At 42.5% G+C, this 20656-nt stretch overlaps 2 protein-coding genes across 2 annotated transcripts in view; both read right to left on the minus strand.

Annotated features, from left to right (window-relative positions):
- Nucleotides 1-352, minus strand: part of SPRY1 (sprouty RTK signaling antagonist 1) — a 67741-nt gene extending 67389 nt beyond the window's left edge. Inside the window, exon 1 of the mRNA XM_069796570.1 lies at nucleotides 250-352. The gene's annotated coding sequence lies outside the window, so the exon portion shown is untranslated. The remainder of the gene's footprint in view (nucleotides 1-249) is intronic.
- Nucleotides 1-20656, minus strand: part of AFG2A (AFG2 AAA ATPase homolog A) — a 203698-nt gene that overhangs the window by 38706 nt on the left and 144336 nt on the right. Inside the window, 1 exon segment of the mRNA XM_069796051.1 lies at nucleotides 250-414. Within this exon segment, the coding sequence (XP_069652152.1) occupies nucleotides 250-414 (165 nt within the window).

The following is a 20656-nucleotide window of genomic DNA, read 5'->3' on the forward strand; positions in this document are numbered from 1 at the left end:
AGGCTCGCTCTGGAAAAGGCCCTTCCCCTGGCAACAATCCTCTGATGGAGATCTTGAAAGAAAAAAGCCCCACATTGTATTCTGTTTTCTGAGCAGAAACATAGAAATCTCTCCAACATTCTCTTTCATAATTCCCACCACCACTTTGAGAAGACTCAAGGGATGTTATCTGGATGATATTTGATTTCAATTTTAAAAACACAATTTTGTGCACCGACTCCATGGACATTACCATGCAGAAAGTTTTACCTCTGCTCCTGAGTACTTCTCTGTGCGCTGAATGAGCTCTGCTAAGCAGACTTCGTCACTGACTGGCATGGACTTGAAATGAAGTTTGAAGATCTCCCCACGGGTGGCTGCATCTGGCAACGGCACGTAGATAATTCTGTCTATTCGTCCTGGTCTCAGCAAGGCCTGCAACAAAAGCATCACAGAAGAAGTTATAGCACATGGCACATCACATCAAGAAAGTAAAAACCACAGCTCAATTAAAAACAATGCCACCAAATAACCAACAATTTCAGCAAAAGCAAGAAGCTGCACAAGAACGATCAAGCTACGTGCAAGAAAGGTTATTCTCCTATGTTAGAATGGATCAGTTGCTGAAAAGACAGTAAGGCTACTCAGCTTGAGAAATACCAGTTCATGGAAAAAAGGAATCACAAAGGAACCATAGTAATTTTCCTAAAATAATAATTTTAGGCTTGTTGCAAGGTGTGCTGGAATGTTAGGACTTGGCAGAAGGACAGGTGGCAATGGACACATCCCAAGTTCAGATCTTCAATCAAGACAACAAGTGGAGAAAAAAAGATTTTTTGAAGTGAAGCTTACATTCTGGATTCATGTTCCTTTATCCCAAGTTATTAGAGCTGCACATGCTTACAGAAGAGCAGATTACTCTGACAGTTTTTAATGCAAAATAAGGTAACAATAGGCAGAGGCCAGTGATGCTTAGCTTCAAAAAGAGAAAGAAGAAAACACAGACTTGCAAAAGCACTGTAGTTAATACATTTTAGCATCTATTAACACTGTTTTTTCCTTCTCTTGTGCCACAAGACAACTGAAAATTCAGCAGATGAATACAGTTACAAGCTAAGGCCCCAACTTTGCAGTTTCATACACGTATATTGGCCCTTGCACTTTGGTTTCCCAGGGTTACTCAGATTATATATACAATGGGGAGGTGGGAAGGTGACAGAGCAAACTGGGCAGCAGCGACAGGCAACGTAAGAGGGGACAACGGTTACAAAGGACAGCGTGGAGGGTTCGGACTGGATGGGAGGAAAAAAATCTCTACAAGAGAAGCGCAGCCTTGGGGCAGGTCATCAGGGAGGCTGCGGAAACTCTGTCCTTGGGGGTTTTGTGGCTTGGCCAGACAAAGCCAAGCCCTCCCCGATCTGGTGCTGGTGACAGTCTCGTGTTGTGTGGGAGGGGGACCGCAGGGCCTCTGGAAGCCCCCTCCAACCAGTGCTTCTGTGATGCTGTGCTTTCCGGATGGGGTCAAAAAGTAAACATTATCTACATATAAAACAATTTGTATCCCATATATAGGAGAAACCAAGTTCTTAAATTTATGAGAAGAGAGGAAGCTCATTTCCCTGTATTTTTAAAAATCTCCAAGATTTTTGAAAACCGTCTACAGTAAAAAAGTAAAAACCCTGCCAGCCTTTCTTACTTGACATTTGAAAAAAACCCAACCTGTGCATAGCAAATGCACATAAGTAGTATTTAAACTATTTTTTAAAAACCGAACAATGTTTATAAGATTCAGCATGTAACCTAAATTGTTTTTATGTTATGGTTCTCCCTTGGGCAGAGTAGTTTGAGTTCCAGATGACTAGAGATATTGCATGGCTGTCCTGGGCTGTCAGCCAATAAGTCTTTTCCCAGCCTGATCATGTCAGTGAAAGTCATGCTGAAAAAATAGTAGGAAAGAGCTTTCCTTCCTGCACAGCATTGATCAAGTTAACACCCTTCCTAGAGTTTCTTTAAAAAGACTGTTGTGGCGCTTCAGAGTGGAAAAATGTATCCTGAATGTTAAGAGATGTCTTGTTATTTTTAAAACAGACCATGAAAACGCTCAGCAGAAAGTGCGCGGCACAGCAGTGTGTTACATCGAGCTATCTAAGGATATAGCAAGGCTGTACTGGGAAGACTAAAGGTCCGTATCCAGCCCTGTACCTTGTCCCCGGCAGCGGCCAACACTGGATCCCTACTAAACAGAGCGAGAAGCAAGCCATCCACTGATATCTCCTCAGCAGACTGCGCTACTTTTCACAGCACTCTTGATACATTCACCAAAGAACTCAACCCACTGATGATAACTCAACCAGTGTGTAATTCACCGTCTAAATCATGCGTGTATCAGGATATTGCCATTTTTTGCCAACACACTTGAAAGAGAAATTTGCATGTTTCAAGACTAGGCTTGGAGGGAGAGGAATTATACTGCAATTGCATTCTGCATCCTCTTAAGGAAATGCCCATAGCTAATTCTATTATTTAGAAGAAACAAGAAATGTTCACATGAGTACAGTGGTGTGCCTCTTTTAAATCAAGGCAGGTTTAATCAGGACGCCTAGATAATTAGAATGTTTTCTAGAGCCAGCTTAGCTTCACACTGATGAATGACCATGGCTGTTGTGCAAGTGGGACAGGAAAAATGCTTGATGCCAATCAGCTGGGAGCAAGCGCTCCCCTGCGTTGCATCGGCTTTCAGTTCTGAGACACGGTCTTCTAACGCGACGGAGCACCCACGCTTGCAAAGCGCAACTGCAGATGTAAAACAGTGAATATATTTTTTTTGCTCAGTTACTAAAAATTGTATTTCCTCCAGTTCGTCCCAAATGCTTTGCGTTTTATATATAGTCATAGTCAGAGGCCCAAGTTTTAAACACGCTATCATTACTTTTTGCTACAATCAGGCCTAGGGACCTTATCCAAGACGGCCAGATGTGCTGGGAACCGTACAAAAAAAGCACAAGTCGGTCTCTGCAGCGCTCGCTGCTTAAGTATACATAGACAAAAAGGAGAGGAGAGAAAATATTCTGTAACCTCACTTGAGAGAAGAGTCAAATTCCCTCCGGCCCCCGGAGAGAAAAGCAGACTGACCTGAGAGCCGGTCTCCACCAGCCCTCCCGACAGTCCAGCTGGATGGGAAATGTGGTGACCCCGGGCACAGCCCCACCGCTTCTCGCTCTGCTGTCACCACCCTTGTCCCCTTGGCAAGCCACCGGCCCCCTCCGCTCTACGCTCCTGAGGAACTAAAAGCAGAGGGAGAGAGTGAGGAAGGGGCAAATCCCCCGGGGAGAAGCGGTAGGTGGGCTGCAGAGCTGCTCTGCTGCCCGCTGGTCTGAAAGCGATCAGAGGGCAACGGCAAGTCGAGGCCGTCCTCGTTCGTCACGTTGCCCTCTGAGGCTTTTGTTCTCTGCATACTTCTCATGGAGATACTTTTCCTTTTTGGCCAAAATAATGCGGGGCTCGGAACTGAGCTGCGCGTAGAGATCGGTAATACGGGAAGAAGATCCCCCTCTTGACGTTTTTGCACACTGAAGTTCCCTCTGGAGGAAGATGAGGAAGGTTTCGGGGTTGCTTAGAGAAGCTTACCATGGCATTTGGTGTGGACACCTGCAGCAGCGGTGTCAGCTCTAACACCAAGGCCCAGGTCGTGCTTCCTTCTGCTGCGGGCAGCAGCGCCGAGTTTGATGGATGCTGGCACCACCTTCTTCCTCAACGCCGCTGCCTTTACAGACCTAGAAGCTGCTTCTCTTCTCAGCGGGGTGTCGCGTGACGCAAGCTTCCCGACGGGAAGGGTTTTGGAGGTCGGTCGCTCCAAGCGCGCCATGACTTTCGCAGGCCGTTCCAGAAGACAGAGCTTCGCTCTTGCAGTTTGCACTTTGGAAATCGCGCGGAGGACGATAAGGACACCAGGTCACCTCCGGACCAGCCCGGCTGCCTGCGGGGTGCATTGGGATCCGGCGCTGACCCGTTGGCGAGGCGGGAGGTGAAGCCGCCTGGGATTGATGCTCGCTGGAGGAGGAAGAGGAGGAGGAATTCGGCAGGAGAAGGCGGTGGCTTGGCTGTGCAGGAGGAGAGGCAGGTGGGGGAGGGTGAAGAGTTGAAGCCGGGCTGCAGGTTCAGGCAGATATGAGCTGCCGGGAGTACAAAATTAACTGCTCGCGGCTGGGAGATGCAAAACTGATTTGAGGCTAGGAGCACACAGAAGGTGGGAAGTTGATGGGGCCAAAATTAATTGATGTGTGCGCAGAGCTACATAATTCACTGATGTTGAGATGTGAGGGTTGCATAATTTATGTAGGCCAGGAAGGGCACAAAATTAAGTAATTGGGGTTTTGGTAGAAACCAGAATACTTCATACCATTAAGCAATTCTTTTGCAAGTTTATGTAATTTTTTTGTTGTTACCACAACAGTTACGAAAGGGGTCTAAGTGTACAGGCACTGAAAGGTTACTAGTGGTACACAGATGCAATATTCTTCAGGGGAGCACTAGGCAAGTGGGATAATCGGCACGTAATACATAATATCATCAACAGCAAAAACACATTTTAATCAAGAAGAAACTGCTCTCCTTTCAAAAAGAAATGCTTACATTCTGTAGTAATTAAAATAGAGTATTACTTCAAAATATATCATTGGAAAAGATAGCTAGTTAAAAAAATGTGTATTTTGTGTGCAATTATGGAGATAATTATTTCAGGAAAGAAAACTTAAATAGGTAAAGCCAGGAAAATATTTGTGGTTCCTGTTAAGAATGGACTAGAATTAACCTTAGGGCTTTGCTAATTTTCCTGCTCCTCTTTTCCTCTTTTTTTTTTTTTTTTTTTTTTTAAAAGCATCCATCTTTAGTTAGGTTTTTCAAAGGATACTTGGCCATTTCAAGAACTACATTGTCAAACAATGCAGAATTATAACACTGACAGGAGCATACCCAGCTGATGAGCTTCCTGTGGGATAGAAAAAATAGCTTTCCTACAGACATACTTCTACAGCCATGCCTAACTCATCAAAATCATTCTTAATCAGATTTTATAACAAAACGTCATACATAAACAGTGCAAGAGGGTAACCTCACATTAGAAAAAAGAAACATAATTAAAAAAAAAAAAGTGGCAAACTGACAAAATTTTCATTAGCAAAACGTAACTTGCATAGCAAAACATAAGCTGCACAGTAAACGGCATATTGAGGGTGTGTGAGAGAAAGCAAGAAGGTTCAGCAGGTAACGAAGTTCATCTGGAGAATCAATGTTACTGCATGTTCTCTGCTGCAATCAATCTCCACAAGTAGGAACAGATTTTTATACTAAATCTAAGACATTTCCTTTCAAGTAAATACAATTAATTTAATGCAGAACCTAAAAAATGCAACTAAAAGTTTAATCCTGCCTTTGGAGTCCATTGGGATTAGACCACAGATGACAATGGGAGGACTGGAAATTACAGAACGATCCGTTTCCTTTGTAACTAAATCCTTCCAACTTAAATTAACAATTGCTATTTATGAACCCTGATCGTGGTCCCTACTTACACGGACTCCCGAATATGACAGGTACTCTATATCTTGTTATCTAATTTGGTAATGCAATTTTTTTTTTACTTTCACCATTACAGTATTTGAACATATCTGAAGCATTTTTAAGTCAGCCATATTCTTCCTGTAGTCTGTGCAAGCAACAACTGTTTGTCAGATCCTTTCAGTGTGTTTGCCCACACGTCAGGACAGATGTGTTGCAAGTGTGGAAAGTATTAAGGTAAAAGATAGGCTGAGGAAGTGAATTTGTTAACAACGATGAAAGGGCTTTCTTGTGCCATCGCATTTATCTCTTGCAGGAGTGAAGTCAGCTCCCGCAAAGGTGCTTCTCCTACGCTTTTGAGGCTCACCTCGGTGCCTGATGTTTTCGTTCTCGCTCTGTGCCAGAGCAGGTCATGCTCCCAACGCAACAGACCAGGAAGCGCTTGGCATTTTAGGATCTTTGAAAGTTTCAAGTACGGGAAGCTCATCCTTCCTGTTCGCTAGACAGGCTACTGGAAGCTTTTTGCAACCACGGATTAATTACCAGAATTACAAGGTGCCGAGGGGAAAAGACACATCAGACTGTCACTGTTAAGGACTTAAAAACCACAGTCCGGTGGAGAGCTAAATTTTATTGCTCCATAAAGTTTTCATTCCCCCTCCATCTGGCACGAGCTGCTTCAGGAGGCAACCTCGAATTCCTCTGTTTCAGGTGACACGCTTATTTGCTGTGTCACAAGGCCGGAGTCTTGTAATTACAGGCTCCCGAGTCAAGCGATACTGCTTTTTTCTTGCCAAGAGCCCCTTTCCCCACACTCTTCTTCCTCCCCACCTTCTTCCTTCTGTGCCAACGTCTGTCACCACCGTCAGCACATGCCAACATCTCTAACCAGTTCCCCTCTTTGATGACTTGTTTGCTGATCACCACCCTTGTACTTCTCCCAAGATTTGTGCAGATTACTCTCTGTCGTCGTTACACAACATCTACAATTCCTCTCAGGGTGGAGCGCTTTGCTTCTTTAACCTACAGTATATCCACTGCTTCAAAAACTGCATTCGCAAACAGAATTTTATTAGATATTATTGGAAACTAGCTCTTACAAAATGTTGCAGTCTCTTGTTATCAGTCCCTACGCAAAGACTTCACCTTCTACATAGATTTCTAAAAATCAGGCTGTACAACCCTTCCATCATGTCAGTCTTGCTCAAGACCTGGAGCATTGTGCAAGTTGACAAGAAAAGACATGATAGGTTTGACAGCAGGTGTTCAGGAAGAATGCACACTATCAAGTGGCAGTGAGCACAGCAGGAACATTTTACTCAGGCATTAACCAGAAGTACTAATTAAAGGCAGAGAACGAACACGTGGTTTGATACGCCGACAAAGAGTAAACCAGCTTCAACAGGGAGACAGTTTATATCATCCGAGTCCAAGCCAAGATGAAGCGATATGGAGAGCTAACCATCTGAAAAATAAGAATGTAATCTGTCCTTCACTGCTAAGCAGTCAAATGCCCATGCTTGTGTAGGATTCATCTACTCGCTTTGCTTATCCTCCAGGTCTACTACCATTAGTTAATCCACTTCCTCCAACCACTGATTTTTACCCATTTCCAGTTCGTCTTATCAGCAGAGGGAAACTTTTCCGTGTAATTCAATGTATCTTCTGGAATTGCTCTCTTTGCTGGCTACCAACAGGAACTAACACCTTCAGCTATCACTACAAATCAGTCTCTTAGTCATTACAGCAAAACACAGTTTACCCTGCAGTTCCAGTGTGCAGAAAAAGAACAAATTCATCTTCCCTTAAAAAATGAAACCTGGGGAAAGGACTGCCTTGACTCAATAGCAACCACTGGCGCGACTTGCTTGAATGACATACCCTGCTTCTGCCTGTTTCACAGCAAATCAGTCATTTCCACCAACAGCAGTGATTTTAAACAGATCTAAGTGTTACTTAGATAACTAAGTTATAAATAGGCAGCGCTAAAAGTGCTTCAAGGAAGCAAAAATTTCTAGAGTTGACGTGAAAGCGTATCGAGCCTCCCCACCGCCAAAGCATTCAGAGCCGCTTTGGATTTTATTTTCTTTCCCTGACATCCGCTGTCGGGCGTGGATGAGGTCCCACGGTGGGCCCAGTCCCCAACCACCACCACCGCGCTACCACCACGCAGCGCCCGCCGCACGGCCGGCTCGTACGCCCCAGCACCCGGCAGTGCTGCCTGCAAGCCTGGCACATCTGCACCGCAGCCCTCACCTCGCTGCCAAACCGTGGCGGTTTGGGCTGCTCCGGACTAGAGGTAGCTGTGCCTCTGCCTGTGGGGATATTGCACCAAGCGTGTAGTGCCAGCGATTGATTATTCCACTGCTGTATCTTGCCTATACAGCTGAGGGAAGAGGTTGCTGTGCCCTCCCGTCTCCTCCTGAGCTCACGTCCCACCGTCCCTCCTGCGCCACGGGCTGCGCTCCCGCGCCAGACGGCGGCCGTGGTCGCGCGTGGAGAACTGGCAGCAGGGAAGAGGGATGGGTGGGAGGGTTACCGCCTCTCCACCATCTAAAGAAACTGCTTGTGGATGCAGAAGGAGAAAAACTCCGCAAAAACAAGCTAGGCTTGTATTTCCAAATCTGCACCAAAGTATTCCCATTTTTTAAATAAGAGTAAAATCACTGTCCCAACTGCTATACATCACAGTCCTGCCACTGACAAGAGTTTGATTAATATAGCTAATTCAAGGGGAATCGTGGAGAAAGAAGACTTGAGGAGACTTGTTTCGTTGCAGCAATGAGACCGTGTAAACACAACTGTGAGGAACAATGTGCTCCTTGGCCCATGCAGACAATACCAGAGCACGTTTTTATGTGGTTTTGTTCAGATAGGATTAAAATATCTCAAGAAACCGATTTACAATCGCTTCTCTTGGCAGAAACATCTGCAGGCAGATACTCTGCAGCTGCAGAACCCGTATCTCCATGCTTTTTTCCCCTGATATTTCAAACAGTTAAATTGGCCAGTTGGCACAAATTACTGCAGTGCTCACTGGGAGCCAAGCTTTGCCCAGGCCTCCATCTATAAAAGTCTAAACCTGTCAGTATCACAGCACATTTTCAATGCAGTAAAAGCAGTGCAAATCCAAGCGACCCTACTGATACAATTCCAGATATTCCAATTTGGCACCACAGAAATTCAGCTCCAAATCAAGCCTCTTACGTGTATTCAAAGACATAGAGGCACCGACAGGGAATCAGGCTTTCCTCACCCCTGCTTTGTGAATATGGTCTCAGAAAAAAATGAAGCAATTTATAGCAGATTCTACACAATCTGCCCATATTTTCAGGGCACTCAAACACATGTTTTCAAGTCACAAACTCTGTGAAAACCAGCGCCTGACCTTTCTTTCTCTACATGTTCAGGCTGCAGCTGCGCCGCTCTCTCCTTGCACCCGTGCTCAGCGGCTGAGTCTCGGCTCAGGGCTGCGGCGCTGGCTTCCTTTGCGAGGGGGATTTCAGACAGAAGATCTTGTTCTGTCCCCATGTCCAATCTGAGCAGTCTTACTGCAGTGGTGTACAGACAGAGGATGTCCCAATTTTTCGCTCTTTTCCTGCCATTTTGGTAAGGAGCGGGAGCGATGTAGTCCTTTGCCACTTGCTGGGTCTCACAGAGAGGTTTTGATGTGGAGAAGGCACTGGAACTCCCCCTCTTCTCCTCTAAATGCTATGCAGCTCTTCCTTCCCCATTTCTAATTAAATGATTTTTAGTAAAGTTAAAATTAACTGAAGAAAAAAAAAATCTATCATCAGCTAATAAACAACATAACACACCCTCGTCAGCGTATGTTTACATAAGAGAGTCCTCCGTGCTCCTGTCTAAGAGGCGCAAAACCTCAGGAATGTCAGTTCTTTTTTTTCTTTTCCCTCTTTTTTGGGGGGTGGGGGTTTAATAAAAGAACCCCTTTAGAAAAGATAACAATTACATGTAATGGAACCTGGAACCAGACTCTTTTGGCAATTAATCACCCAGGAGCCGTTGCAATCCTGCAGGCTGTTTCTGACAGATTTTGAGAGCTTTACAGGAATCACTGGGATAAGATGTGCCTGGGCTGGCTTCTGACAGGGACCGATCATGTACAAAGTGGATTGTTGGTTTGGGGTTGTTTTTTTTTTTAGTTTGTATATTCATACACACACACACACACATATACACACAGAGAGACATGTGCACCGATATACACATTTTTGTAGGAGTCTTTCTTTACATACATGGAACAACTGCAGAACTCATTTACTAGCCCAGAGGCAAAAAAGAAAAAGAAAGGGGAGGAAAAAAAAAAGAAAAAAAGCCTTTTCTTCCTCTCAGCAAAGTAGAGCTATCCATCACTTAACAGAGATACTTCCTGTTTTCAAGCAGTTGGGAAGGCATGACTTCCAACCCAAATACTTGGCTTGGCAAACTATTCCTGTGTTGACAGATGCTTTTATAACCACTTCATTCCACCTGAAGTTTCAGTATAAAAGGAGGTGGGTTTTGTTGGGTTGTTTTTTTTTTTTTTTTCTGAGGGAGGAGAAAGAGAAAGCAGAAAGGAGAGGAAAGAGAAGGAAAAGGAAGGAAAATACCACAATTATAACAGCTGGATGACAGAGGTTAGCATAGCTCTGACAGATGTTACCATGTAACCTCAAAATGACATGTTAGAGGAAAAAAAAAAACCACCAAACCTGCTCCTTGTAGGAAAGAGAATTTTGAACTTCTGCCAAAATATTACAATTCTCCTCAGAAGCTTTCGAACGCTGTAACAATGATCTACCACATAATGCAATATTTTCCATATATAAGCTATGCCTTTATATTACCATTGCTCTGACTGATTAAATTACCAGCATGGGATGAGATTCTTTTCAGAGAGACAACTTAGCCTCAAATGACAAAAATCCACAGCAGGTCAGCTCCAACAGGACCTGCCTTGTAACAGCCTTTCATCTCCTACGTTCCGTTTTCATAGGATTCATTAAGAAGACATGTTCTAAACACTTCTTGAGACTGAATACTTCAGTGTGTGACAAACAGCAGTAAAAACGTGCCGCACAGAAGAAGATGTATTTGTAAAGCTGCATGATCGTTTTTATATAACCTTTTGTCATATCAGTTTCTGTATTGCTTACACCTGGTTACTTCAGTGATTACCCTACCACAAAAATCTTGATGACTTTACCTGGCTTGTGACCAAACTTTACAGACCTGTCTAACAAACTACAGACAAACAAAGTGTAAAAGAAATGTTCATGGAACAAACCAGGTATGTGAAACAAGCGGCTTCTAAAGAAAGAAGAGATCGGCAGAGAGGTAGGCAACACCAAGGAAACAATCCAGAAACAGTTTCAAAAGGAAATCAATGACTTTCCGTCGTTACAGCCAACACTGTGGCAGAAAAAAAGTAGTTTCTGGTTTTCATTATTTGAAAGATCTTATTTTACTACCGTGGCTCTGGAAGACCATTTGAAGCAATGAAGCAGATACTGGTCACAATAACCATAAGCTAAAGGAAAAGTCATTCAACTCGTAGAGAGAATAAAATCACGACATAAGAAATATCACTCATTTGTACTTGAAATTGGAAACCAACGTGATCTCGTCTTTTTAAAATCTGTCTTGAGGTTTATATTCCTAAAAGACAGGGCGTGAAACAAACAAATCCTGGCTTAAACCCCCCTCTTTGGGAGGTACAGCCCTCCCGCCCCTTTCGTAACTAAGACGTACTGGGTACAATGCAGTTGCCAATACCATTTGAGACCGGCTAAGGTATCTTGGATGTCTCCTTGAGGCTGGCAGGTATTACTAATGAGGCTTTCTCCCTGCCAAGGGGATAGCTGGTGGCCAGGCAGGAGCCTGCTGAGCAGAACAAATAGCACAGGATGCCTCTGTTCAGGCCTCCAAATCCCAACCATGGGATTTTGGTATAGCAACAACCAGAAGACACAGTATAGGTTTTTAACTCACTACCCAGCAGCCCACATGTCCGAACACCAATGAAGCCCTCTCCCCCTTTCAAAAAATGCACTCTTAATCCATTTTTAGTTATAAATTGAGGAGGAAAAAAAAATAAACAGGTAAGTATATACAGTAGGAAAGAAGCCTCTAAGCAGCATCTGCTAGATGTAGGACATCTAGCAGCAGACACACAACGTGAGTCTTTAAAACACGGCCATGCAGCTAAGGAGCCTTTCTGGGGCCAGACAAGCATATCGGGGAAGGCGGCTTTTTGGGAACAGCCAGATGTGGTCACCAAGGATGCCACGGGCGTAACAGCGCAGGTGACAGTCCCAGAGATTGAGAAAGTGCGGGTAATACCGAAGAACTGCATGCTTGATTATAAAATCCCAGATAGCTACATGCCAGGATATTAATATAGTCAAGACGCAGGCTAATTAAGAACAGTGGTGCACTGGCTGGGTCAGAAGCCAAGATACTCTGCTTGAAGAAAAAGGCCCCGGCAGACATGCCTTCTCTTATTATTGCAAGCAGACAATCACTGACTTCCTCCACCCGGATGCAGGAAGACAACCTGGTGGTTTTCTCCCTCATACCAGCAGAAACCACTTTGTGTGTTGATCTTAGAAACTTGTGGGTGGTGCTGAGTTTACATAAATTACAGGGCTTACTGCAGCTGCCAGTTGCAAGTGGCAGATATAGCTTGGACTCTGGGATTAAAATATGTACTTTCTAATCATTAGGCCTGGAGCGGTGGTGATAAAAGTCCTGAAATCATTTTACAGGTCTGCCAAGTGTTTATAGCCCCTAATAGACATGAAATATTACATTAAAACCTTTGGTGCCACCCAACTCACATTTTTTCCCTACACTGCCAAGAGTTCCTTGAAACATATGCAAGACTCTGCTGATCATTGCCCATCTGGCTTTCTCCTTGACTGTCCCCGACTTTGTGAAGTCACTGGTAATGTTTCCATCTCCAAGCACTTTTCAATGGAGGAATTATTTTGGTCAGCCCCTTTTACATGTTCTACAGTCAGCCTGAAGGCATTCCTGCCATGGCAGACAGTCTGGCATCAGATCTGGCTTCATTCTTACCACATATCCTAGATATTTCCATCTTCATTTCTGGATAATTTAGGAGATTAAGTCTTGTTCAACTCCCTGACGAATCTCAGTATTTGTTATAAATTCATTCCATTTAATACCTACTATTTCCCCGAGGCATTTACTTTCAAAAGCTTTTAGACATCTGTCTGTACCGTTGGTGGATTTCCAGCTTTCACATCCAACTGTTAAGGTGGAAACAAAATTTCAGTGGAAGACTCATAGATCGGTTTTAAATTGTGGATTATCAACACCTAAATCTTCTTTATGCTGGTAAATGCAGCTGTTGTCTCACTGATGTATCACACTCTCTCTTTCTGGACATCCTGTTCATTCACAACTTACTGCCACGCAATATGAAGACGTCTGTTTTGCATATAGCTTGTTTTTGTATCACATTATCGGAGGCAAAAATTACTGTGGTTCTCATTATGTCTATTTGTTTTTTAACTTACCTTCTTTTTTTTCCCCTTTCTTTTGTGCATGAGTGTCTGTTGGATCTAGGTTACCTGGAAAACAACCTAGCTGTGGTTTCTGTTAAGTAACATAATGCATGTTCTATCTGAGTCAACTTTTTCTCTCCCACTCTTTCCCACTTAAACGAACAGTGGCTCCAAACAGGAGAGGTGAAAGATTGCACCTCTACTTGATACCATTGTCTGCATAAAGGAGTATTCATCCTGTCAACGTGTACTTCAATCAAGTAAGCTGCACCTTGATCTAAAGTCTTGATGAGGCAATTACTTCTCTTAACATACCCTGTCATTTCAAGATGTTACAGGCTCAATCCTGATGGACACGGCCAAATATTATCTTTAAATCTATAAGTATAATTTAGGTTATAGAACATTGGGGGAGGTGTTTCAAATGAGTGTTTTGTTGAGTTATGGTGTGGATAAATCTGATCAGCACATGATCTTCTGTTCTACTGAACTTCAACTGATCCCTTTATTCTGCCTGAAACAGCACAGGAGAAGACTTTTCTACCAACAAAAAAAGCACAGCATCACGCTAATTACTACAGTAGTTCAGGCCACCTTTAATTTCTCATCTTCTTTTTTTTTGCCTTTTTTTTTTTCCTCCCCAATCACATTTTTTCTACTGACTCCATACTTAATAAATCCAGTTACTTTTACCAATGGCTTTTTTCATTTTCTGGGACTGTATTCATTTATAGCTTTCCCTGGTTTTTGCTTTTGTATCAAGTCCTTCCCTTTATGCTGTGACCTTTATGATGATATCTACTTATAGATCATTTATTTGCTAAGATTGATAGACTATTGCACTGCTCAGCTGTTTGGTATTACCATTGCTTAATTTCTTACTTTTCTGTTATAAAGATTTGGGTTTCACCTTAGTTGGCCTCCTGAAGTGTATAAATGTATGCTGCTAAGTGTTTTCCTATCACCTTTTTAACAGTTGTTTATGCTTCTTTGATAAGGTCATCAATGTATATCTTTTCTCTTTTTATACTGCATTTACTTGCGGTATAATTTATATAAATTGTTTTTTTTTTCTCCCTGAAAGGGTATGTTTGAAGAATTAATTTGCATAATTTTGACATCTTTTACATATATAAACCAGCTATGATTTATTAATACTTGAATGCCTGGAAAGCTGCATTTATTGTGCCAGCTATGAAGCTGTCAGGCAGAAAGGAGGAAAACAAGCCATGTTGAGCTCCTGAGGTAAATCTGCTCTTCAGATAGGCTTTCTTGTTAAGTGTTGTGGGAGTTTTACTCTTCTTCAGTTTACAGGTGTCCAAATAGGTGTGAGCCTTCTGACTGAACAAGCCTACTCTCCTTATGGAATGCAAATTTTGGAAACCTTCAGGAATTTCAAAACATAAATACTTAAGTTATTACCATACCCAAGCTGTATATTTTCTCAGCTAATATAGCGAGAAGCCATTTCAGACCCATCCTGTTGCCAGTGTCACAGAATCCCACTCTTCAGCACTGGGGAACTGTAACGTATTAGCCAAGCAGAAAAAATACTTGACTGCACCATCATTTAAAAGAAGCATTGTGTTTTTCCTACCAAACTTCAATGCTGAGTTATTGCTCATTTGCAAAGTGGAAACAGGAAATATCTTCCGTGTTCATAGCTAAGGTCTTCCCAGAATTTAGCAGTGTTTGATCCTGAAAGCTTATTAAGTGACTTGCTTGGGAGTCACTTTGAACTACTAGGTTTATCTTGGGCTCTAATCACTGTTTAGAAATAGATTTGAACTGTAGTCAATTTAACACAACCATTTGATTACTCCATCTGTCCTTCTGTAGTAATACTCTCAAGATGTCATGTAGGCATGCAACGTATCATTTAAGACAGACAATAGCACAGTTCAGGATGCAGTCTAGGAATAATGTGCCCAGAGCTTGACGTTGCCCAAGGGCAATGTGGCTTGTAAGGAGACACCTATCTCTATTTTCTATTGATCTGGATTTCCCAAAGCATTTGCAAATTGCAGGAACTGTATCAAGACATTTTCAGTTTAGATTATTCTAACTTCACAGGGACATCAGTACTCAAAGTTGCCCTCTAACAAAGAGAAAATATGAATGGTTGCCCTTTGAATATGGACAACTCTTGAGCTCTAGGGTTAGGATTTATCAAAGGAACCTAAGGAAAAAAAAAATCCTACTTCACGTTAGTACCTACATTGCTAACACTAAGAGCTTCAGAACTACTGAAATTTCCTCTCACATATTCTTTAGCTTTGAAAATTATATTCATTCTTCAAGCTTCTGAATCCATAAAGCCATGCTTTGGCTGAAGGCCAGAATATGCAGGATCAGAGAATTTCATTTTACTCAAGCTGCTCTGATGGAAAAATCAGAGTTTCAGATTCTTTCTGGGGATGCAAAGATACAATCTTTGGTACCAATAGCATATGCATGCAGAAATTAGTCTATGGGAAGTCTATGCCAGGAAATTCAGCTCCTCTCATGACAAGCATCAGAATCAAAACAATCGCAGAAGCTGGGAGAATTGCCTGGGTGTTCCCTGAAGGCTTGCACATGTCCCCAAAACCCAGACCTGGCACAAACCAAAACCCAGTGAAGAACTGTCACTGTCACCGGCTTAGCCTGTGCGAAGATACTTTGGGTAAACACTACATTAAAGCAAATGCACCCTCAAAACAAATTCCCTCCATGGACTTAAAGGAAAAACACTGGACCTAAACAGAAGATTAAAGTCCTTTCTTGGCTGCTATCACTTACCTAAGTGACCCCATTTTTAATTTCTCACACACCAGATACCATCAGGACTGAAGCATGTTGGTCTAAATTTAGTTTCTGACACAGATCACAGTGTACTCACAAGATGCCACCCACCCACGAGGAACTCCATGTAATGGGGATGGGGCCCTACTGTACAGTAGTCAGGACATGCACAAAACATTGAGCATCCTGAGGGCATGTGAGGATGGGGACCCAAAAAAAGAAAGAAGGAAGTTAGGAGAAAAAGGAACTTTATCAGTGTTTCCAAAAACTAAGGCCACAGTCATGATACCTGAAATTGTAAGCCTGACAGAAGTGGGATTCCCTGAGAAAAACAGGGTCACAACTGAAAAACAGTGAAATACCGTTCTGGGAGGCCTCCCTATTCTTGAAATACTCTTGATGTGTGAAGATGGATCGGACTAACATGCAGCTGCTGAAATCTCTTCGTAAGATATTTGACTCAAATGAAGGAAAGGATTTCTTTTCTTCGTCGTCTTTTTCAAAGCACTGGACCTCCCTTCCAAATTTTGAAAAGCCTGGCACTGCTAGAACTTGGACTAGTTATGACACCATTTTACTGTAGACTTCCAGGCAGCAAAAACATACTTGGCTACGGAGCACCTTTCTACACTGAATGGCAGAAGCTCCGCTTCTTGAAACTTCACAACCAAACAACATACTAAGATGATTTCTGGAGAGAAGCGTTCTCTATATATATGCACAGCACATGATGACATTCCCAGCAGTTACTCTTTTAATTGTTATCTGCACTTCTACCATTTTTTCAATTCAGAATATAGGAAACACTTTGCTTTTCTACAGGAATTACTAGAGATTTCTTGGTGCTGTAACTTCTGACGCAAAGGGTGCTGACAAAGAATCAAAACTCAGTTTTTAAACACAGAAATGGAGATAATTAAAACGTAAGCTGAAATAAATTGTTCCCCAGACAGAGTTGGGGATTAAGACTGTCAGATTTTGATGCAACTATGACTTCTCGGCTACAGTACATAATTGCAGGGCTTCACTGGGTGAGCAATCCTGGTCCTGGCCCTCCGCCTGCAAATGCTGTTAACCAAAGAGAAGAAAACATTTATCTGCCGAAGTTCCAAGAGCTCTTAAGTGTCCTCTCGAACACCAGGCTTCACCTGTTTATAAATTGCTCGGATTTCGTCATGAAACATCCATTTCCCTCCTCCTGCCCAAGAGGAGCTCTTCTCAGTTCCGCATCCATAAACCTGAATGGTTTATGCCAGGCTGAACGGAATCAAGCCACGTCCCTGCCTTCCCTGCCTGTGCCGACATGACAGAAAAGCGACCGGAGGAGAGAAAAGATAAAGGGTACATCCCTCCCAAGCCTCTGGGAGGGATGGGACAAAGGTGATCTAATACAAAAGCCTGCACCTGGGAAAGCAGCGAGAGGTACCGTGCTCCAAATGCAATGCAGCCGGTTGGGCCTTTTAATTTTATTTCCTAACAGTAAATTCCAAGCCATGGGAAGGGTAGTAGAATAATTGTGATACTCTGCACCATAGGAGGGTATCACAGAACTCCCCCAAAAGTGATTTTGTTCCTTCACAGTAGGTAATATTAATAAGATGTCCTCTTACTTCAGTGGCCAGTTCAGTCATCGGATGATGTAGGGCTCTGACCCTGTCCTGTGTTCAAGCAGGCTTTCATGGCCGTAGCTGGGCACACGTCACCTTCGTGCGGCGCAGAGTCCGATCAGAGCCCACCTGTGGAACGGGACATTTAACCCACCGCATGTTGTCTGTGCAGTTCTACATTAGATTGCAGGTATTTTTAACAAAGGAGATGGAGAGGGGCTAGGCACAGGGACTGGAGAAGTACTCTTAATTGCAGCTATGCCCTTGTATGTCCTTTTAAATCAAGTATGGAACTTTAAAAGTATGGACTTTGAAGCATTTGCTGAGCACATGAATAGAATGGCTAATGGCAGAGTCCCAAAGTTTTTCCAATTATTTTTTTAGTTGAGATTTCAGTATCACATCTGACATTTCCTTCACAAAGAAAGGGCCAGTTTCAGGTAAAATACATATTGGAAGTAGATAACAAACACCCAGAAAACAGATTTTGCCAGTGTATTCAAAATGCAAATACTTTAATTTGACAAAAGACCATGTCGACGCATCTCCATGAAGAGACTGGTCCTTGTCTCAATTATTCACCTTTTTTTTCTTGAACTCAGACTATAAATGCCCTAAATAATCCATTTTCTAAGAACTGGATTTGAGATTGTTATAATGTAATATAAACACCACTGCTTAGAGAACCATGCAGACAGTAATATAGACAAAGTAAGCAGAAATGGTTCTGATCCGCTAGCAAAATCTACCCTACTCAAAGTAAACCAGCAAGAAACAATTCTTCCACCATCTTTACAATAATCACCACATAACTATACTGAATTTATCAAAATGAAGGACTACTTCTCACTGTTTTTGAATTATGACTTGATAAACCTGGAATAAAATGTCTTTTAAATTTAAATTAACTACTATATACTAAAGGGATGATAAATTATCATAATACAGCTGATGTTACTATTCATATTGCTGAAATGAAACTCGACACACTGCAAGTTGCATCAGAAACAATTCCTTTAACTTCCTATTTGTACTTTCTTTTAAATTAAGACAGACTATTGGAATATCCTGAAAGACTTTTTTTTTTTCTATTACGTATTTCCTGCTGTTTTTTCTTCAGGTTTTCATTCTTGTGAATTTCAGCGAAGCAGCTGTAAGAGGTAACAATTACAGCAAAAATGTTTAATTACCCAACTAGCTTTTAAACAGTACCTGTGGGCACATACAGTCCTCACATGAAGTTACTTAAAAGTAAACCCACAGGAATTATTGTTAAATAATGGTACGATTATCAGAGAAAATTATTCTCTGTGAGTCATTTTATGTTAATTACAATACATTATTTGAAAGGTAACATAGATGCAGTTTATTCCGCAGTGCTCCTAGGAGAGTTTAATGAGTAGTCCCACTAGGAACCATAGGCAGGAACTGGACTGACACGGCTCTCGCACAGACTCGCTGCCTGCACCAAATCCACCTCGCGTATGCGGGAGTCTACATCGAACTTGGCAGGAATCGACTGAGGCAATAAAACTAATGAAAATCAGTTACAAAAGGCTACAAACAGCTGTAAAATATTTAGAGAAAACCATGGAATTGAAGACCTGAACAGATTTCCAAATCCTGTTTTCTAACACTCTTAAAATACCCACTCCACTTTTTAAAAATCTCTCTAAATGGTGGTTTGATTTAACAGTACGCTCTAAAAATCTGAGAATTAATTCAGAAAAAAGCTATTCAAATACCATTTATAACTGATGGGAGAATATCACTCAGGCAACATTTATTAAAGTATAAAGTAGAAAAGTAGCTGTTAATCTCTACAATTTTCACTCTTCCAGTAGGAAACTGGGTCATGCACATATTTTTTTTGAAGACAAAAACCTCTTCTTCTATAGCAGCCATCATTTTAATATGAGATTTAATAATACATATAGCTTATATATTACTCACGTGTGCAATACCGTGTTTGTATGCATTGAGCTCAACTAGAGTGCTGATTGCTCAGTTCTATGAATTAGACTACAGAGGGTTTTATTTTTCAGAGCTTGCTTCAGATTATTATTCATAGTACACTTCCATTACCTTCCCAAATTCTTCCCTGATGAGTCTACCGAAGGGAGAATCACTGTAACTATGTACACATACACTTATTAAGACATAAGAGCCCCAGCCTGGTGTTGTAAACCAGCGTAGCTCCACTGTCGTCTCTGGCACTTTGCTAATACTTAGAGCAGCAGAGGCTAGTCCCAGAAATGAAACAGTGGCCAGTGGCTTTTCCATTATATGAATCAGCAAGTTTATATAATCTCAAAATCCTAAAACTTGGGTGGTTGAATCTTACTCATTATCCTGTCATTGAGTCCTTTTGGCCAGCAGGGAATTCCAGAATTCGGAAATTATCTCTAACTCACTGTGATCAACACAGGAGGATTACAGACGGCTCTATTCTGCCCCAGGGTATTAAAGCCCAGGTTAAAGAGCTTCCTTACCGGGGAATTGCAGCTAAAACGTAAACCAGCACTGTTTCTACCACAGAAGAAAAGCACCTGGAGTTGGAGCCAGACCATGGAGGAGGGAACAAGAGAAAAGTGGGAAAAACAGAAGAGCAAGAAGAGAACAGAAAAGGCCAAAAAGAAGAAAGTAAAGAGAGAATATTTTCCATTAAGATGCGTCAAAAGAGCCAAAGATGTCAATAGGATTCAAGCACACGAGCAGTTCTTGAAAGGATCTGCCATAATCAGCACTGCAGTTTGATAGCGAATGGAAACAAACACCAGCAGCTACAGTTGCCCAGAATTTTTACGTCCATTTTCTGGGGAAGACTTCAGGCTAAGAACTTTTGGGTCAGAAAAGCAAGTAGAGGACTCAGAAATGGTTACGTGGTGCCTCCCTGGAGTTTCTGCTTGGATATCGTAAACTTTGGTGGAAACATGTTCTGCAGGCACCCCAGCCAAGCCGTGTCCCTTGGGATGCACGTGGCTGTCCCTGCCGCTGCACGGTGCCATGGGGGCAGCGGCCGGCTGCGTGGCCCCTGCGTGCAGGCTCTGGGGACACCCAGTGCTGACCAAGAGTAGACGGGTGAAGCACCTCAGCTACGGTACCTAGCAAGCACAGTTAACAGCATTTCCAAACCAAAGTACTTCTTCCAGTGAACTAGGTATCTCATGTAAAAAGTCCAAGTGGTTAGTAAAGAAA

The sequence above is a fragment of the Haliaeetus albicilla genome, chromosome 1 (assembly GCF_947461875.1).
Source record: "Haliaeetus albicilla chromosome 1, bHalAlb1.1, whole genome shotgun sequence".
Classification (NCBI taxonomy): Eukaryota; Metazoa; Chordata; class Aves; order Accipitriformes; family Accipitridae; genus Haliaeetus; species Haliaeetus albicilla.